Raw genomic sequence first — 16,348 nt, 5'->3', positions numbered from 1 at the left:
GTCCTGCACTCATCAGGACAGACGCAGGAATGCCAAATTTCAAAGGGAGCAACAATTTATACTGCATGAGAAAAGGGTGCTGATTGGTTGGCAAGTCAACTCTGGCCGAGATGTTGCCATGAAGAATGCGCCAGGGATTTATTGTTCGCTACGTCTTTGTTTACTTCAAAAAAGGCGCAATACCTGGATATGTTCCTTTTGCCTGTAGAGGACAGGTCCTTGCGTATGAATATATGTAGCTTCTAGCAATCATAGGAGAGCCAACTTGCAAGCCCGACTGATAAGCTTAAAGTGGTTGTGAGTGTAATTCTTGGCACACTTGGGATTGTTCAGCAAGTGCTGTCCAATCGTGGCATCACATCTAACGTTGAATATTTTGTTCAATGGTAGAGTATTTACCATACACAACCAACCCATGCTTGCAGAACTCAGAACATAACTTCTGTTAGATGTGATTCTGTAATCGGACAGCACTTGAACAATCTCGCGTGTGCTAAGAATTACACTAACAACCAATTTAAGATTACCAGTTGGGCTCGCAATGTGGCTCACTTATGCTTGCTGGAAGCTACATATATTCATAGGCAGGGACCTGGCCTCTACAGGCAAAAAGCACATGTGCCTTTTTTGAAGTAAACAAGTTGTGAGGGACAAGAGTTCCCAGTGCATTCTCTATGGCAATGCCTCGACCAGAGTCAACTTACCAACCAATCAGCACTCTTTTCTCATGCCGTATAAATTATTGCTCCCTTTGAAATTTGGCATTCTTGTGTCGGTCCTGATGAGTACAAGAGAAATACTTCGACAGGATGTCTCTTTTTTCAGCAATACTCAAGTTCAACCTTCAAAGTTTGTAGTCAACCAGGAACATTGCTCCATGACGAAATGTACCCTTGCATCTTTTTGGGCAGGTTATTATTTCTCATTTCATTCTAAATCTTGAGCGAATAAGTCAGCAATGCAAGATCAAGTAGTATTAACTATCAACAGATCAAGACAGGACAGAGATTCAGATTGCATGGGAACTTTGCATTAATCTATTGAAACACACAAGTTTTTTTTTAACGTACTTACTAAATGGAAATGCATATTGGCATTTTTCCTATATTCTGCATCCGAATAACTATAAAAATCATGATAGAATGAAAAGTCATAGCAATTAAAAACTATTTCATTCGTGACTTAAAGACCCCTGCCCTAAATCGGGTTAATGGAATTTAACCATATGAAATCAAAAAAAATTGGGAGTGAGGGAATGAAAGGAACATTGTAATTACATTGAAACAGGTGCACTTATGATCAGAATTAAAGTAGCATTCACCTTTTATTTAGTATTTTACAAAATTTTTAGTTACACTTGAAGGTAGCATCTCATTCTGTCTTGTAACATTTACAAAAATGCTAATCCAGATATTATACTGTTGCACAACCATTCGTTCTGAGTGAAACTGTAAATCACGGTTACCTGAAACTTAGCTAACAATTATTGGGAAAATCCTGCAAAGAATATTATTTTTGTATTGCTTGTAATCTCCGATGTCATTTTTCTGCACTAAAGATTCATTGAATGGCAAGTGGGAATTACAGCTGAAGTGCCGACTGGAAAAATGTTACATTTTAAGTTCAGATAATGCCACTTCAACAATTTTAGAAATAGAAATAAGCTCAGAAACTTTGTAAATTTATGAACCTATTGAGTTTCTAATCAACCCAGGGCTTCTTTTGAGGAACAGATGTTTCGAATTAACGGAGTGTACCTTGACTTTCAAGTGGCATTTGATAAAGCACTGAACAAGAGATTCTTTCAAAAATTAAAATTAGTGGATATCAAGGTTAAAATATGAATGTAGCTTAGTAGTACGGCTAAATGGAAGAGGGTATAGAATAACTTTAAAAGGAACTACATCGTAATGTAGTAGTATTGAATTGGGGTTCCATTATTGGCATACAAAAACAATTGTAGTTTTAGAGTCATAGAGAGATACAGCACTGAAACAGGTGCTTCGGTCCACTGAGTCTGTGCCGACCATCAACCACCTATTTATACTAAACTTACATTAATCCCATTTCCCTCTCACATCCCCACCTTCCCTCAATTCTCCTACCTACACTAGGGGCAATTTACAACAGCCAATTTACCTGTCAACCTGCAAGTCTTTGGCATGTGAGAGGAAACCAGAGAACCCAGAGGAAACCCATGCGGTCACAGGGAGAACTTGCAAACTCCGCACAGGCAGTACCCAGAACCGAACCCGGGTTGCTGGAGCTATGAGGCTGCACTGCGCCGCCCAACTACAAAGTTAGTTTAAGTTGCAGAATCATAGAATGATACAGCACAGAAGGAGAGCATTCAGTATATCGTGTCTGCCAGCTCTTTAAAAGAGCAATTCAATTAATCCTACTCCCTATAACCCTGCAAAATTTCCCATCTTCAAGTATATATCCAATTCCCTTTTGAAAGTTACTACTGAATCCGCTTCCTCCACCTTTTCATGCAATGCATTCCAGGTCACAACAACTCGCTTCATAAAAATTCTGCTCCTCAGGTCACCTCTGGTTCTTTTGCCAATTACTTTAAATCTGTTTGCTGGTTAAAAACTATCAAAACTACTCAATTTTGAACACCTCTATTAAATCTCCCCTTAACCTTCTCTGCTCTAAGGAAAACAATCCCAACCTCTCTAATATAAAAACAGAAAATGTTGGAAATACTCAGCAGGTCAGGCAGCATCTGTGGAGAGAGAAACAGTTAACCTTTCAGGTCTGTGACATTTCATCAGAACCCTTGCTGATGTGTGGTGGCCAGAAGCCAGGGCCTAACTGGCGATTTATACAGCACAACTTCCTTACCGTTGTAATATATGCATCTGTTCATAAAACTTAGGATCCTGTATACCTTTTTACCTTTCTCATCCTGTCCTGCCACCTTCAATGATTCGTGTGTACACATCCCCAGGTTGTTCTTGTATCCACTTTAAAAGTGTATTATTTACTTTATATTGCCTGATTCTTCCTTTCAAAAGCATCATTTCACACCTCTCTGTGTTAAATTTCATCTGCCATGTGCCTGCCCATTTCACCAGTCTCTTTACATCCTCCTGACATCTGCTATATCCCCCCTGTTCACTAAATTTCCAGGTTTCGTGTCATTTGCAAACTTGGACATTATGCCTTGTATTCCCAAGTCCTGGTCAAGAAGACCGATCTAAAGCAATTGTGGATTCAAGAGGACCCTAGCAAGTCCTTAGAGAACTCAATAGGTTTGTCATCTGGGCCGGTGGCAAAAGAATATCAATTGGATTTTGGAATTAACAGAAGACATAAAATGAGAATTTGAGACACTTAAGTATCTTTAGTTCATTTGTTGCTCACCATATTTACAGTGTGAAGTGGTAATAAACAAAAATAAATTGCATAAGACAGTTAAAAATGAAGATTAAAAGACCAGCTGATCAATCAAGCTTTCCCCACACAGTCATGATGCTTTAACCTTTAGAATTCACAAAGCCCTCACCCCCACCACCCCCCATGATACAGTTACCTTGCCAAATCTCAGAGGTCATCACAAGGCCTAGTCAAACTGCACCTGCAGTACTGGACTGCTCTACTTGGAGCAATATAAGGGGGCTAGTCAGGACCGAGAAGCAGTGCAGAGAACAGAAATGTGGATGGTTAATGATATAAGGATGCCTCATGAGGATGGAGTGGATAAGGACAGGGCTTTTGCATTTCAAAAGAGATACCTCAGAGAGGACAACACTCCCCCACCATTTTCAGATCTGCCAAGGCAGCAGGATGAGATATACAGGTTCAGTATTATGAAAGGCAAAGTTAGGACAGATGTTAGAAGTATTTCTTTGCACATATGACCAAGGGTATTAAGGGATATGGGGCAAAGGCAAAGGAGTTAGGTCACAGATCATCCTTGAGCTCACTGAAAGAGAGAACAGGTTACAGGGACTAAATGGCCTACTCCCGTTCTTATGTTCCTATGATCAATAACTGCAATAGATTGCAAGGAGAAGTGGTACAGGCCAGAAATGTGATTTTGCAACAGGCTGGAGCTACACTGCATCTGGTGCAAAATCCAAGTACCATGAAATAATAAAACTAGTTTCTTGGCTTCAGTTCATTGAAAGTCAAAGTCCCTAGTTCTTCTTCTCTTGAGCATCCAAAAATGATTTGTATCAATGTGAAAGGAGTAAGATAAGGGCAACCTGAGCCAAAGGACCACATCTGCAACTATACCTTACCCTGGTAGTTAATCACACTAAAGGAACTCAACTGTGTGGTGCTAAAATCAGCGGCATTATTTGTGTGTGTCATGTCAACAAGTACATCAAAAGAGAAATCAAATGTACATCCTCAATACCTACCTGCCAAGGAATGGTATGGATCATATATTTTTCTAGTATCACTGTAAAATAGGACTAGCTTAGAAACCCTACACATATTGAATGGTTGAACAACAGGTTCACCAAGAAGAACACAAGATGCATTATCTACTCTATTGTCCAAGGTTATGTTCATCTCAAACTAAAGGATGTTGGACAATGTTTCATTAAATCATGACACATGGCAGTTCTCACCTTCATGTGGTGAGGTGCATAGTGCAATGCTAGACGTAGACAGTCAATAGCTTTCTTCCCTTGACCTTTAACCCTCCAATACAGTGCAGCCATACTTGAAATCACCCAGGATGTTTGATTCTGTCAAAATAAGAATTGTAAAAATGAAATGAAAAGACCAAACATTTTGAAAAAGGTTTTTGGTTCAGATAGGATAAATGTTCAAAAACCTTGGTTTTCATTCTATAGCTCAAAATTCAACATTAGAACATTTTGTTCCTCTAAATAATTCTTTCGGCACTAATGGATTTTCACCAGTGTATTGCGCTGTATTCAGATAAAAGGGTATACTACTGGTCTGTGAAGAAATATGAAATTAAATATTTGAAGCCATTAAAAATACTCTAATCTAGAGAGTAAGCTACTGTTGTTCTGTAATGAGCCACAAGGAAGTATGCAAGAATGGCCATGATGACTTGCTCTAAGTTTCCATCCTAACATTATTCAAGAAGGGTAGCAGGGATAAACCAGGTAATTACAGGTCGGTGAGTCTAACATCAGTGGTAGGGAAACTATTGGAAAAAATTCTGAGTGACAGGATTAATCTCCACTTGGAGAGGCAGGGATTAATCAGGGATAGTCAGCATGGCTTTGTCAGGAGTAGATCATGTCTAACAAACTTGATTACATTTTTTGAGGCAGTGACTAGATGTGTAGATGAGGGTAAAGCAGTTGATGTAGCTTACATGGACGTCAGTAAGGCTTTTGATAAGGTCCCGCAAGGGAGATTGGTTCAGAAGGCAAGAGCCCTTGGAATCCAGGACAATATGGTAAATTGGATCCAAAATTGGCTTAGTGGCAGGAGGCAGAGGGTGATGGTCGAGGGTTGTTTTCGCGAGTGAAAGCCTGTGACCAGTGGTGTACCACAGGGATCGGTGCTGGGACCCTTGCTGTTTGTAGTGTACATTAATGATTTAGACGTGAATATAGGAGGTATGATCAGTAAGTTGGCAGAGGACACGAAAATTGGTGGTGTCGTAAATAGTGAGGAGGAAAGCCTTAGATTACAGGACGATATAGATGGGCTGTTAAGATGGGCGGAGCAGCGGCAAATGAAATTTAATCCTGAGAAGTGCGAGGTGATGCATTTTGGGAGGCCTAACAAGGCAAGGGAATATACAATGGATGGTAGGACCCTAAGAAGTACAGAGGGTCAGAGGGACCTTGGTGTACTTGTCCATAGATCACTGAAGGCAGCAGCACAGGTAGATAAGGTGGTTAGGAAGGCATATGGGATACTTGCCTTTATTAGCTGAGGCATAGAATATAAGAGCAGGGAGGTTATGATGGAGCTGTATAAAATGCTATAGTTAGGCCACAGCTGGAGTACTGTGTACAGTTCTGGGCACCACACTACAGGAAGGATGTGATTTCCCTGGAGAGGGTGCAGAGGAGATTCACCAGGATGTTGCCTGGGCTGGAGCATTTCAGCCATGAAGAGAGACTGGAAAGGCTCGGGTTGTTTTCCTTAGAGCGGAGAAGGCTGAGGGGGATCTGATTGAGTTAGACAAAATTATGAGGGGCATTGATAGGTTAGATAGGAAGAAACTTTTTCTCTTAGCAGAGGGGTCAATAACCAGGGGGCATAGCTTTAAGTTAAGAGGCAGGTTTAGAGGGGATTTGAGGAACAATCTTTTCACCCAGAGGGTGGTTGGAATCTGGAACGCACTGCCTGTAGGGGTGGTAGAGAGAGGAACCCACACAACATTTAAGTAGTATTTAGATGAGCACTTGAAACACCATAGCATACAAGGCTACGGGCCAAGTGCTGGAAAATGGGATTAGAATGGTTAGGTGCTTGATGGTTGGCACAGACACGATGGGCCTGTTTCTGTGCTGTATAACTCTATGACTCTAACTGTTAGGAAGTACATAGCAGAATTTCTCACCCACAGCTGTTACGTAAGTTTCTAAATTCACTTGAAAAAGCCCTTCAAAACACTCCCACAGGGGATGAAGCAGAATGCAGACTGGTTTCAATCTCACATTGAAGAGCTGGAACTTGTCATAGCCGCTAAGCGCATTGCACTGCTGAACTACAAGAAAGCCTCCAGTGAGTTAACATCCGTAGCACTTAAAGCAGCCAGAAGCACTGAACAAAGAACAGCCAGGCGCTGCGCAAATGACTACTGGCAACACCTATGCAGTCATATTCAGCTGGCCTCTGACACCAGAAATATCAGAGGAATGTATGATGGCATTAAGAGGGCTTTTGGGCCAACCATCATGAAGATTGCTCCCCTCAAATCTAAATCAGGGGACACAATCACTGACCAACGCAAGCAAATAGACCGCTGGGTGGAACACTACCTAGAACTGTACTCCAGGGAAAATGTTGTCACTGAGACTGCCCTCAATGCAGCCCAGTCTCTGCCAGTCATGGATGAGCTGGATGTACAGCCAACAAAATCGGAACTCAGTGATGCCACTGATTCTCTAGCCAGCGGAAAAGCCCCTGGGAAGGACAGCATTACCCCTGAAATCAAGAGTGCCAAGCCTGCTATACTTTCAGTACTGTACGAACTGCTTTGCCTGTGCTGGGATGAGGGAGCAGTACCACAGGACATGCGCGATGCCAATATCATCACCCTCTATAAGAACAAGGGTGACCGCAGGACTGCAACAACTACCGTGGAATCTCCCTACTCAACATAGTGGGGAAAGTCTTCGCTTGAGTCGTTTTAAACAGGCTCCAGAAGCTGGCTGAGCATGTCTACCCTGAGGCACAGTGTGGCTTTCGAGCAGCGAGATCCACCATTGACATGCTGTTCTCCCTTCGACAGCTGCAGGAGAAATGCCATGAACAACAGATGCCCCTCTATGTTGCTTTCATTGATCTCACCAAAGCCTTTGACCTTATCCGCAGACGTGGTCTCTTCATACTACTAGAAAAGATTGGATGCCTACCAAAGCTACTAAGTATCATCACCTCATTCCATGACAATATGAAAGGCGCAATTCAGCATAGCGGCGCCTCATCAGACCCCTTTCCTATCTTGAGTGGCGTGAAGCAGGACTGTGTTCTCGCACCTACACTGTTTGGGATCTTCTTCTCCCTGCTGCTCTCACATGCGTTCAAGTCTTCTGAAGAAGGAATTTTCCTTCACACAAGATCAGGTGGCAGGTTGTTCAACCTTGCCCCTCTAAGAGCGAAGACCAAAGTACGGAAAGTCCTCATCAGGGAATTCCTCTTTGCTGATGATGCTGCATTAACATCTCACACTGAAGAGTATCTGCAGAGACTCATCGAATTTGGCCTAACCATCAGCCTCAAGAAAACGAACATCATGGGACAGGACGTCACAAATGCCCCATCCATAAATATCGGCGACCACACTCTGGAAGTGGTTCAAGAATTCACCTACCTAGGCTCAACTATCACCAGTAACCTGTCTCTCGATGCAGAAATCAACAAGCGCATGGGAAAGGCTTCCACCGCTGTCCAGACTGGCCAAGAGAGTGTGGGAAAATGGCGCACTGACACAGAACACAAAAGTCCAAGTGTATCAAGCCTGTGTCCTCAGTACCTTGCTCTATGGCAGCGAGGCCTGGACAACGTACGTCAGCCAAGAGCGACGTCTCAATTCATTCCATCTTCGCTGCCTCCGGAGGATCCTTGGCATCAGGTGGCAGGACCGTATCTCCAACACAGAAGTCCTCGAGGCGGCCAACATCCCCAGCATATACACCCTACTAAGCCAGCGGCGCCCGAGATGGCTTGGCCATGTGAGCCGCATGGAAGATGGCAGGATCCCCAAGGACACATTGTACAGCGAGCTCATCACTGGTATTAGACCCACCGGCTGTCCTTGTCTCCGCTTTAAAGATGTCTGCAAACGTGACATGAAGTCCTGTGACATTGATCACAAGTCGTGGGAGTCAGTTGCCAGCGATCGCCAGAGCTGGCGGGCTAAAGCGTGGCGAGTCTAAGAGACTTAGCAGTTGGCAGGAAAAAAGTCAGAAGCGCAAGGAGAGAGCCAACTGCATAACAGCCCTGCCAGCCAATTTTATCTCAGCACCTGAGGAAGAGTCTGCCACTCTAGAATTGGCCTTTATAGCCACTCCAGGTGCTGCTTCACAAACCACTGACCACCTCCAGGCGCTTACCCATTGTCTCTCGAGACAAGAAGGCCAAAGAAGAAGAAGCTTCCAACTAGTACAATGTTCTGATCTCCCAGCTTAAATCAGGTATTACCATGTGAAAAACTGTAGATTTAAACCCACATCTTATATTATTCTGTAGCATAACATGTACACTGACATTGAATCATTCCACTACCTTGTAGCCAAACATGTGTCCAAAATCAAAAGGTATCTTTCTGTTCAGCAATAGTGGTGGGATGTTTTGTACTCCAGCGGTGAACTGTTGCAATGAGGTAAAGAGAATAGTTGCCAACAAGAATGGATTTTTAAAAACCTCTGTGATAAACTGCAGGGACACACAGTCTACATTCCCTGTACTTTAGATTTTATTCCACAATTTACTAGACTCTTAATGGAATACACAGAACAATTTGGATAAATAGCAACTGAACCTGTGACTTTCAGAACTGCAATTCAAATTAAATTACATTTGGTAACTTACTTTTTCTAATACTTTGGCTATTCGTGTTCCAACCTGCTCAAAAGACTGAGGTGGATACTCCTCTTTGCCCAGATTTTGTAAAACCTATTGGTAAACCAAGAAAACCATTAATACAGTTTGTTAGTGTAAGATGTCACTGTTTCTTACCACTCTTAATCACTCTTTTAAATCTGTGTCCTCTGGTTATTAACACACTTGCCAGTGGAAACAGGTTCTCATCATGATCTCTTTCTATCCCTCTCCATCCCTCCCCCTTCCCGCGCTGTGTCCATCTTGCTCCGCTGTCACTTACTGCTGTGTCCATCCCTCTCCTGTCTCCCCGTGCCCCCCCTCCCTCCTGACTCCCTGTGTTTCCCTACTCTCCCTTTTCCCCCTCTCCCCTCCTGCCGCCAACCATGCACCAGGAGCAGAAACACATTGCCGTTCAGTGCACTGAGAGAAACCAAGGCGTTTGGAGAGCTGAGAACATGGACTGTCTGCCTATAAGAAAACAGCTTGCTCTGGCTCAAAGAAGTCTTCCCTTTCCAGTTCTATCATTGCTTTCCTGTGAGCTATCCTATCTGTTCTACTCACACCAACACTCTCCGTAGCTGATTCCACAGGTTAGACACAGGCAGGGAGCAACTGACTGACAGCACTGCCCCCTGCCCCGCTCCCATTGGTCAGAGCCCCCTGATTGACAGTTCAGTGTTCCCAGCAAGTCCTGCCTCCCACACGCTCCAATTGGACGGAGGTCCGTGCGCAGGCAAACCATTCGCGCTTTTAATTGGTGGGTCGGTTACAAAACTTTGGCAGGCTGTAGGAACTAGCCCGATGCCCCGATCCTTTGTAATTACTTTCGCTCCTGATAATGATAAATGTCTTGCTCCAAGCCTTTAAACTTGGGTTTTAAAACACAAGTATAAAAGGCTTGGAGCAAGACATTTAAAATTACCATGGACCTCAAAATCTTTACCACAGACACTGGGGTCCTTGTACAGACATGTTGCCAACCCCTGCACCATCAGGCACACGATTGGAACTTGTTTGATTGTTTTACTGCATGGAATATGGTTATAAGATGACTTGGGATTTTATATATTAGTCACTTTGGTTGATCAATATGACACTTTTTAAGCATCAAATTTGACTTTACTAAATGTGTAAAGTAGTGAGAAAACATCAGGTTTCAAGACACAGACAATCTCTCAACATACCTCCTTCAATTGACTTTCTCCAGTATAATGTATACTGAGTCGACTTGCTACACCATGTAAATGGTCTAAGGTGTGCATACTGGCAGGGAGGTTGGCATTACAAACAGGTTCGACTGCTGGTTCTTGCAGGCATGTGGCAAAGTCAATATGTTCTGTAATACTAGAAATAAAGTAGAGAATACATCATGTTAGACTTCTAAAAACTAGAGGGTCAATGGAATTTGTTTTCAAAGGTGACTAGTGACATGAAGACTGATTTCCTCAATAGCGAATGTAATGAGACTGTCAATTGAGAGTCACCTTTGGCATATCCTTACACATTTTGAATAGTTTTTTTGTTACTACTGTTTTAATGTTGGGATTTATTGCATTTATTATACAGAGTTTTGGTGAGACCGCATCTGGAGTACTGTGTGCAGTCTTGGACTCCACATTTAAGAAAGCATATACTTGCATTGGAGGCAGTGCAGCGAAGGTTCACTAAATTGGTCCCTGGGATGAGGGGGTTGTCCTATGATGAGAGGCTGAGTAAATTGGGACTATATTCGCTGGAGTTCAGAAGAATGAGAGGCTATCTCATTGAAACATACAAGATTCTGAAGGGACTGGATAAAGTAGACGCTGAGAGATTGTTTCCATTGTTTGGGGAATCAAACACGGGGGCACAGTTCCACGATAAAGCGATGATCATTTAGGGCTGAGATGAGGAGAAATTACTTCACTCCAAGGGTTGTGAATCTTTGGAATTCTCTATCCCAGATGGTTGTGGATGCTCCATCATTGAATACATTTAAGGCTGGAATAGATAGATTTTTGGTCTCGCAGGGAAACAAGCGATATGGCGAAAAAGTGGAGTTGAAGCCTAAGATCAGCCATGATCGTACTGAATGACTGAGCAGGCTCGATGAACCATATGGTCTACTCCTGCTCCTATTTTTTGTGTTCTCGTGTTTATCTTTTTCAATGGGCCCTGTTGCAAACAGAGCCAAGTCAGTTTATTTTGTGTAAAGGTAGGAGACAAATATATTTTACAACACAAGTAGTGGCTATTTAGTCCACTGTGCCTGTTCTGAAAGAGCTATCCACTTAGTCCCATTTCCTCTGACATTTCTGCGATACTTGCTTAATTCTTTTCCTTTTTCAATTGTTTACCCTATTTTAAAAGCTGTTATAAAAACATTGTGTAACTATAATAATGAAAAATCATCTCTCCATCTTTTCATAGATTAGCACAGCACAGGAGGCCTGTTTTGAAGATCAATCCATTTTGACCCACTCCCCCTAAATCCTCTCTGTTTCAAGTACTTTACCGAATTACTTTTAAAGCCTTCTACTGAATCCGTATCTGCCATCCTATCAAGCAGATGCATTCCAAATGCTAACCACTCGTTGCTTAAAAATTTTTTTTCCTCATGTTATTGCTGGTTCTTTTGCCAATCACCTTAAATCTGTGCCCTTTAGTTATCAACCCTTCAGTCAATGGAAGCAGTTTCTCTTTACTCTATCTAAACCCTCCATTATTTTAAACACCTCTCTCAAATCTCCTCTTAGCCTTCTTTTCCATAAGGGGAACAATCCCAGCTTCTCCAGTCTATCTACGTAACTGTAGTTCCTAAACGCAGGAATGATTCACATCAATCTCCTCAGTACCCTCTCCAAAGCCCTCATCTTCCTCACTCTTTACTACATTGCAAATTTCCAAATTGTGCCCCGTACCACCACTCTTCAAGTCCAAACCATTAAGGATCATAAAAAACAGCAGCGCTGATCCTTGGGGAACTCCATTGTATACCTCCCTCTGGTCCAAAAAACAGCCAATCGCCAACTGTTTTCTATCCCTTATCCAATTTTATATCCATGTACTGCCTCATTTATCCCACGGCCTTCAATTTTGCTAACAAGCCTAGTATGTGGTATTTTATCAAATGCCCTTTGAAAGTCTATATGCATATCAACTGCACTTCCCTTATCCACCTTCTCTGTTATCTCATCAAAAAATCTAAATTAAGTTATTTAAACATGATCTGCCAAACATTTGCTTCTGTTCTTTTGGTGATCAACAAATTTGTGGCCATTAGCTATCAACTCACCAACCAGAGAACCTTGACAAAACCCTTCATAATTCTGAACATCTCCATCAGATTTTCTAACCTCCTCTACTCTAATGAGAAGAGTCCTTGTTTATCTCTCTTTATATACCTAAAGTTGTTTATCCCTGGTGTTTTCTTAAGTGAATCTCTTCTGTATCCTCTCCATGGCCTTAACATTCTTCCTAAAGTAGGTTGCACAAAATTGGATGCAATATTCTAACTTCAGCCTAACCAATAAGGGGGGTACCAATATACAATCTGTGTGTCTCAACTGAAAGTTTGAGCACTTTCAGTATAAACCTTATCCAGTTGTGCAATGTGTCAGTGTGCTGCGCCACAGGTTTAGATTTGCATAACTGCAGTAGCTGACAGTAGCACTTAGGCTTCCCTAGATGGCAAGTTGCTACTATCAGTGAACAGCTGGCTTCAGTCCTACAAGACTATACTTGAGCTGTCTTTTGGCACTGGTTACAAAGCACTACAAATAACTGCATGCCCTTTCAGGCAGAATCCAGCAGGAAATCAGGAAAATTGGCCAACTTTCTTTGAAGTACACAAATAATGTGGCTTAATGGAAAAACACTGAAGCTGCAAGATAATGAATGAGGTGGATAACTTTCTATATTATTCATTACATGTCAGTCAGTCAGGTCAGCATGGAAATGCATTGAGAGCATGCAATACAGATGTCACTGCAAAAATATTTTATAAGTACAAAGAAGCCAGTAGTAAACAAAAAAAGTTTTCAAATCAAAATAGCATGATTAGGGTCTGAATAATAAGCAAATTTCATGTCTGCGACATTAGAGTCTTCAGTTCCCCTATCCCCAAAATAACTTCAATCAGTTTTTCCTGAAATGGAAAAAAAACAGTAGTTTATTATTTTGGGTGCTTGTTATTTATATCTCAAGTGTCTAATTCAGATTCATTGATTTATGCAGCAACTTCTTTCTTTGGCCTCCTTATCTCGAGAGACAATGGGTAAGCGCCTGGAGGTTGTCAGTGGTGTGTGGAGCAGCGCTTGGAGTGGCTATAAAGGCCAATTCTAGAGTGACAGTCTCTTCCACAGGTGCTGCAGAAAAATTTGTTTGTCGGGGCTGTTACACAGCTGGCTCTCCCATTGCGCTTTTGTCTTTTTTCCTGCCAACTGCTAAGTCTCTTCGACTCGCCACAATTTAGCCCCGCCTTTATGGCTGCCCGCCAGCTCTGGCGAACGCTGGCAACTGACTCCCAAAACTTGTGATCAATGTCACAGGACTTTGTGTCACGTTTGCAGATGTCTTTAAAGCGGAGACATGGACGGCCGGCGGGTCTGATACCAGTGGCGAGTTCGCTGTACAATGTGTCTTTGGGGATCCTGCCATCTTCCATGCGGCTCACATGGCCAAGCCATCTCAAGCGCTGCTGACTCAGTAGTGTGTATAAGCTGGGTGTGTTGGCCGCCTTGAAGACTTCTGTGTTGGAGATACAGTCCTGCCACCTGATGCCAAGTGTTCTCCGGAGGCAGCGAAGATGGAATGAATTGAGACGTCGCTCTTGGCTGACATACGTTGTCCAGGCCTCGCTGCCATAGAGCAAGGGACTGAGGACACAGGCTTGATACACTCGGACTTTTGTGTTCCGTGTCAGTGCGCCATTTTCCCACACTCTCTTGGCCAGTCTGGACATAGCAGTGGAAGCCTTTCCCATGCGCTTGTTGATTTCTGCATCTAGAGACAGGTTACTGGTGATAGTTGAGGCTAGGTAGGTGAACTCCTAAACCACTTCCAGAGCATGGACGCCAATATTGATGGATGGAGCATTTCTGACGTCCAGCCCCACGATGTTCGTTTTCTTGAGGCTGATGGTTAGGCCAAATTCATTGCAGGCAGCCGCAAACCTGTTGATGAGACTCTGCAGACACTCTTCAGTGTGAGATGTTAAAGCAAAGAGGAGTTCCCTGAAGAGGACTTTCCGTACTTTGGACTTCGCTCTTAGACGGGCAAGGTTGAACAACCTGCCCCCTGATCTTGTGTGGAGGAAAATTCCTTCTTCAGAAGACTTGAACGCATGTGAAAGCAGTAGGGAGAAGAAAATCCCAAAATGTGTGGGTGCGAGAACACAGCCCTGTTTCACACCACTCAGGATAGGAAAGGGGTCTGATGAGGAGCCGCCATGTTGAATTGTGCCTTTCATATTGTCATGGAATGAGGTGATGATACTTAGTAGCTTTGGTGGACATCCAATCTTTTCTAGTAATCTGAAGAGACCACGTCTGCTGACGAGGTCAAAGGCTTTGGTGAGATCAATGAAAGCAACGTAGAGGGGCATCTGTTGTTCGCGGCATTTCTCCTGTATCTGACGAAGGGAGAACAGCATGTCAACGGTCGATCTCTCTGCACGAAAGCCACACTGTGCCTCAGGGTAGACGCGCTCAGCCAGCTTCTGGAGCCTGTTTAGAGCGACTCGAGCAAAGACTTTCCCCACTATGCTGAGCAGGGAGATTCCACGGTAGTTGTTGCAGTCACCAAGGTTCACCTTTGTTTTTATAGAGGGTGATGATATTGGCATCGCGCATGTCCTGAGGTACTGCTCCCTCTTCCCAGCACAGGCATAGCAGTTCATGTAGTGCTGAGAGTATAGCAGGCTTGGCACTCTTGATTATTTCAGGGGTAATGCCGTCCTTCCCAGGGGCTTTTCCGCTGGCTAGAGAATCAATGGCATCACTGAGTTCCGATTTTGTTGGCTGCATGTCCAGCTCATCCATGACTGGTAGAGGCTGGGCTGCATTGAGGGCAGTCTCAGTGACAACATTCTCCCTGGAGTACAGTTCTAGGTAGTGCTCAACCCAGCGGTCCATTTGTTTGCGTTGGTCAGTGATTATGTCCCGATTTAGATTTGAGGGGGCGATCTTCTTGATGGTTGGCCCAAGAGCTCTCTTAATGCCATCATACATTTCTCTGATGTTTCCTGTGTCAGAGGCCAGCTGAATATGACTGCATAGGTGTTGCCAGTAGTTGTCTGCGCAGTGCCTGGCTGTTCTTTGTGCGGTGCTTCTGGCTGCTTTAAGTGCTACGGATGTTAACTCGCTGGGGGCTTTCTTGTAGTTCAACAGTGCAATGCGCTTAGCAGCTATGACAGGTTCCAGCTCTTCATTATGAGATTGAAACCAGTCTGCATTTCTCTTCGCACTTTTGCCGTATTTGGTCAAAGCTGACTCATAGATGGCGTCTCTGATGTGGGCCCACTTGGTCTCAGCATCCCCTGTGGGAGTGTTTTGAAGGGCTGTTACAAGTGAATTTAGAAATTTTTGTAACAGCTGTGGATGAGAAATTCTCCTCTTGTTGATGCGCCGGTGGCTTTTCTGCTTGGAATGATGCAACTTCTTTGGTCTGAGTCTAACCTTGCTGCACACCAGGGAGTGGTCGGTGTCGCAGTCCGCACTGTGGAAGCTGCGTGTGATTTGAACACTGTTTAAGGAGGCTCGCCTTGTGACGATAAGGTCTAGCTGGTGCCAATGATCTTGGGTGCCTCCATGAAACCTGGTGACAGGGTTTAGTGTGAAAGAACGAGTTGGTGATGTAGAGGTTATGATAGGTACACAACTCCAGTAGTCTCTGCCCGTTCTCATTCATCCTTCCAACGCCATAGCGCCCAAGGCAGGAGGGCCATGAGTCATGGTCGGCCCCAACCCTGGCATTAAAGTCCCCCAGCAGGAATAGGTGTTCGGTGTTGGGGATGCTGCTAATGATGTTATGGAGTTCCTCGTAGAACTGATCTTTAGCTTCAGGTGGGGAGCAGAGTGTTGGAGCATAGATGCTGAGTAGGTGTACTGGACCAGAGGTGGTGAGCAGTCGGGTGGACAGTATG

General features: G+C 43.6%; 1 protein-coding gene across 2 annotated transcripts in view; it reads right to left on the bottom strand.

Annotated features, from left to right (window-relative positions):
- ttc17 (tetratricopeptide repeat domain 17) overlaps positions 1-16,348 on the bottom strand; it is a 153,289-nt gene that overhangs the window by 6,101 nt on the left and 130,840 nt on the right. For both annotated transcript variants that reach the window (XM_068046450.1, XM_068046449.1), the window contains exons 21-23: positions 10,410-10,569; positions 9,214-9,297; positions 4,590-4,709 (exon numbers count right to left, since the gene is read on the bottom strand). In XM_068046450.1, coding sequence (XP_067902551.1) covers positions 4,590-4,709; positions 9,214-9,297; positions 10,410-10,569 — 364 coding nt within the window. The remainder of the gene's footprint in view (positions 1-4,589; positions 4,710-9,213; positions 9,298-10,409; positions 10,570-16,348) is intronic.

The sequence above is a fragment of the Heterodontus francisci genome, chromosome 14, assembly GCF_036365525.1.
Source record: "Heterodontus francisci isolate sHetFra1 chromosome 14, sHetFra1.hap1, whole genome shotgun sequence".
In the NCBI taxonomy this organism is placed as follows: domain Eukaryota; kingdom Metazoa; phylum Chordata; class Chondrichthyes; order Heterodontiformes; family Heterodontidae; genus Heterodontus; species Heterodontus francisci.
Note: the sequence above shows the minus strand (reverse complement) of the source record. Positions and strands in the feature narration are given on the sequence as shown.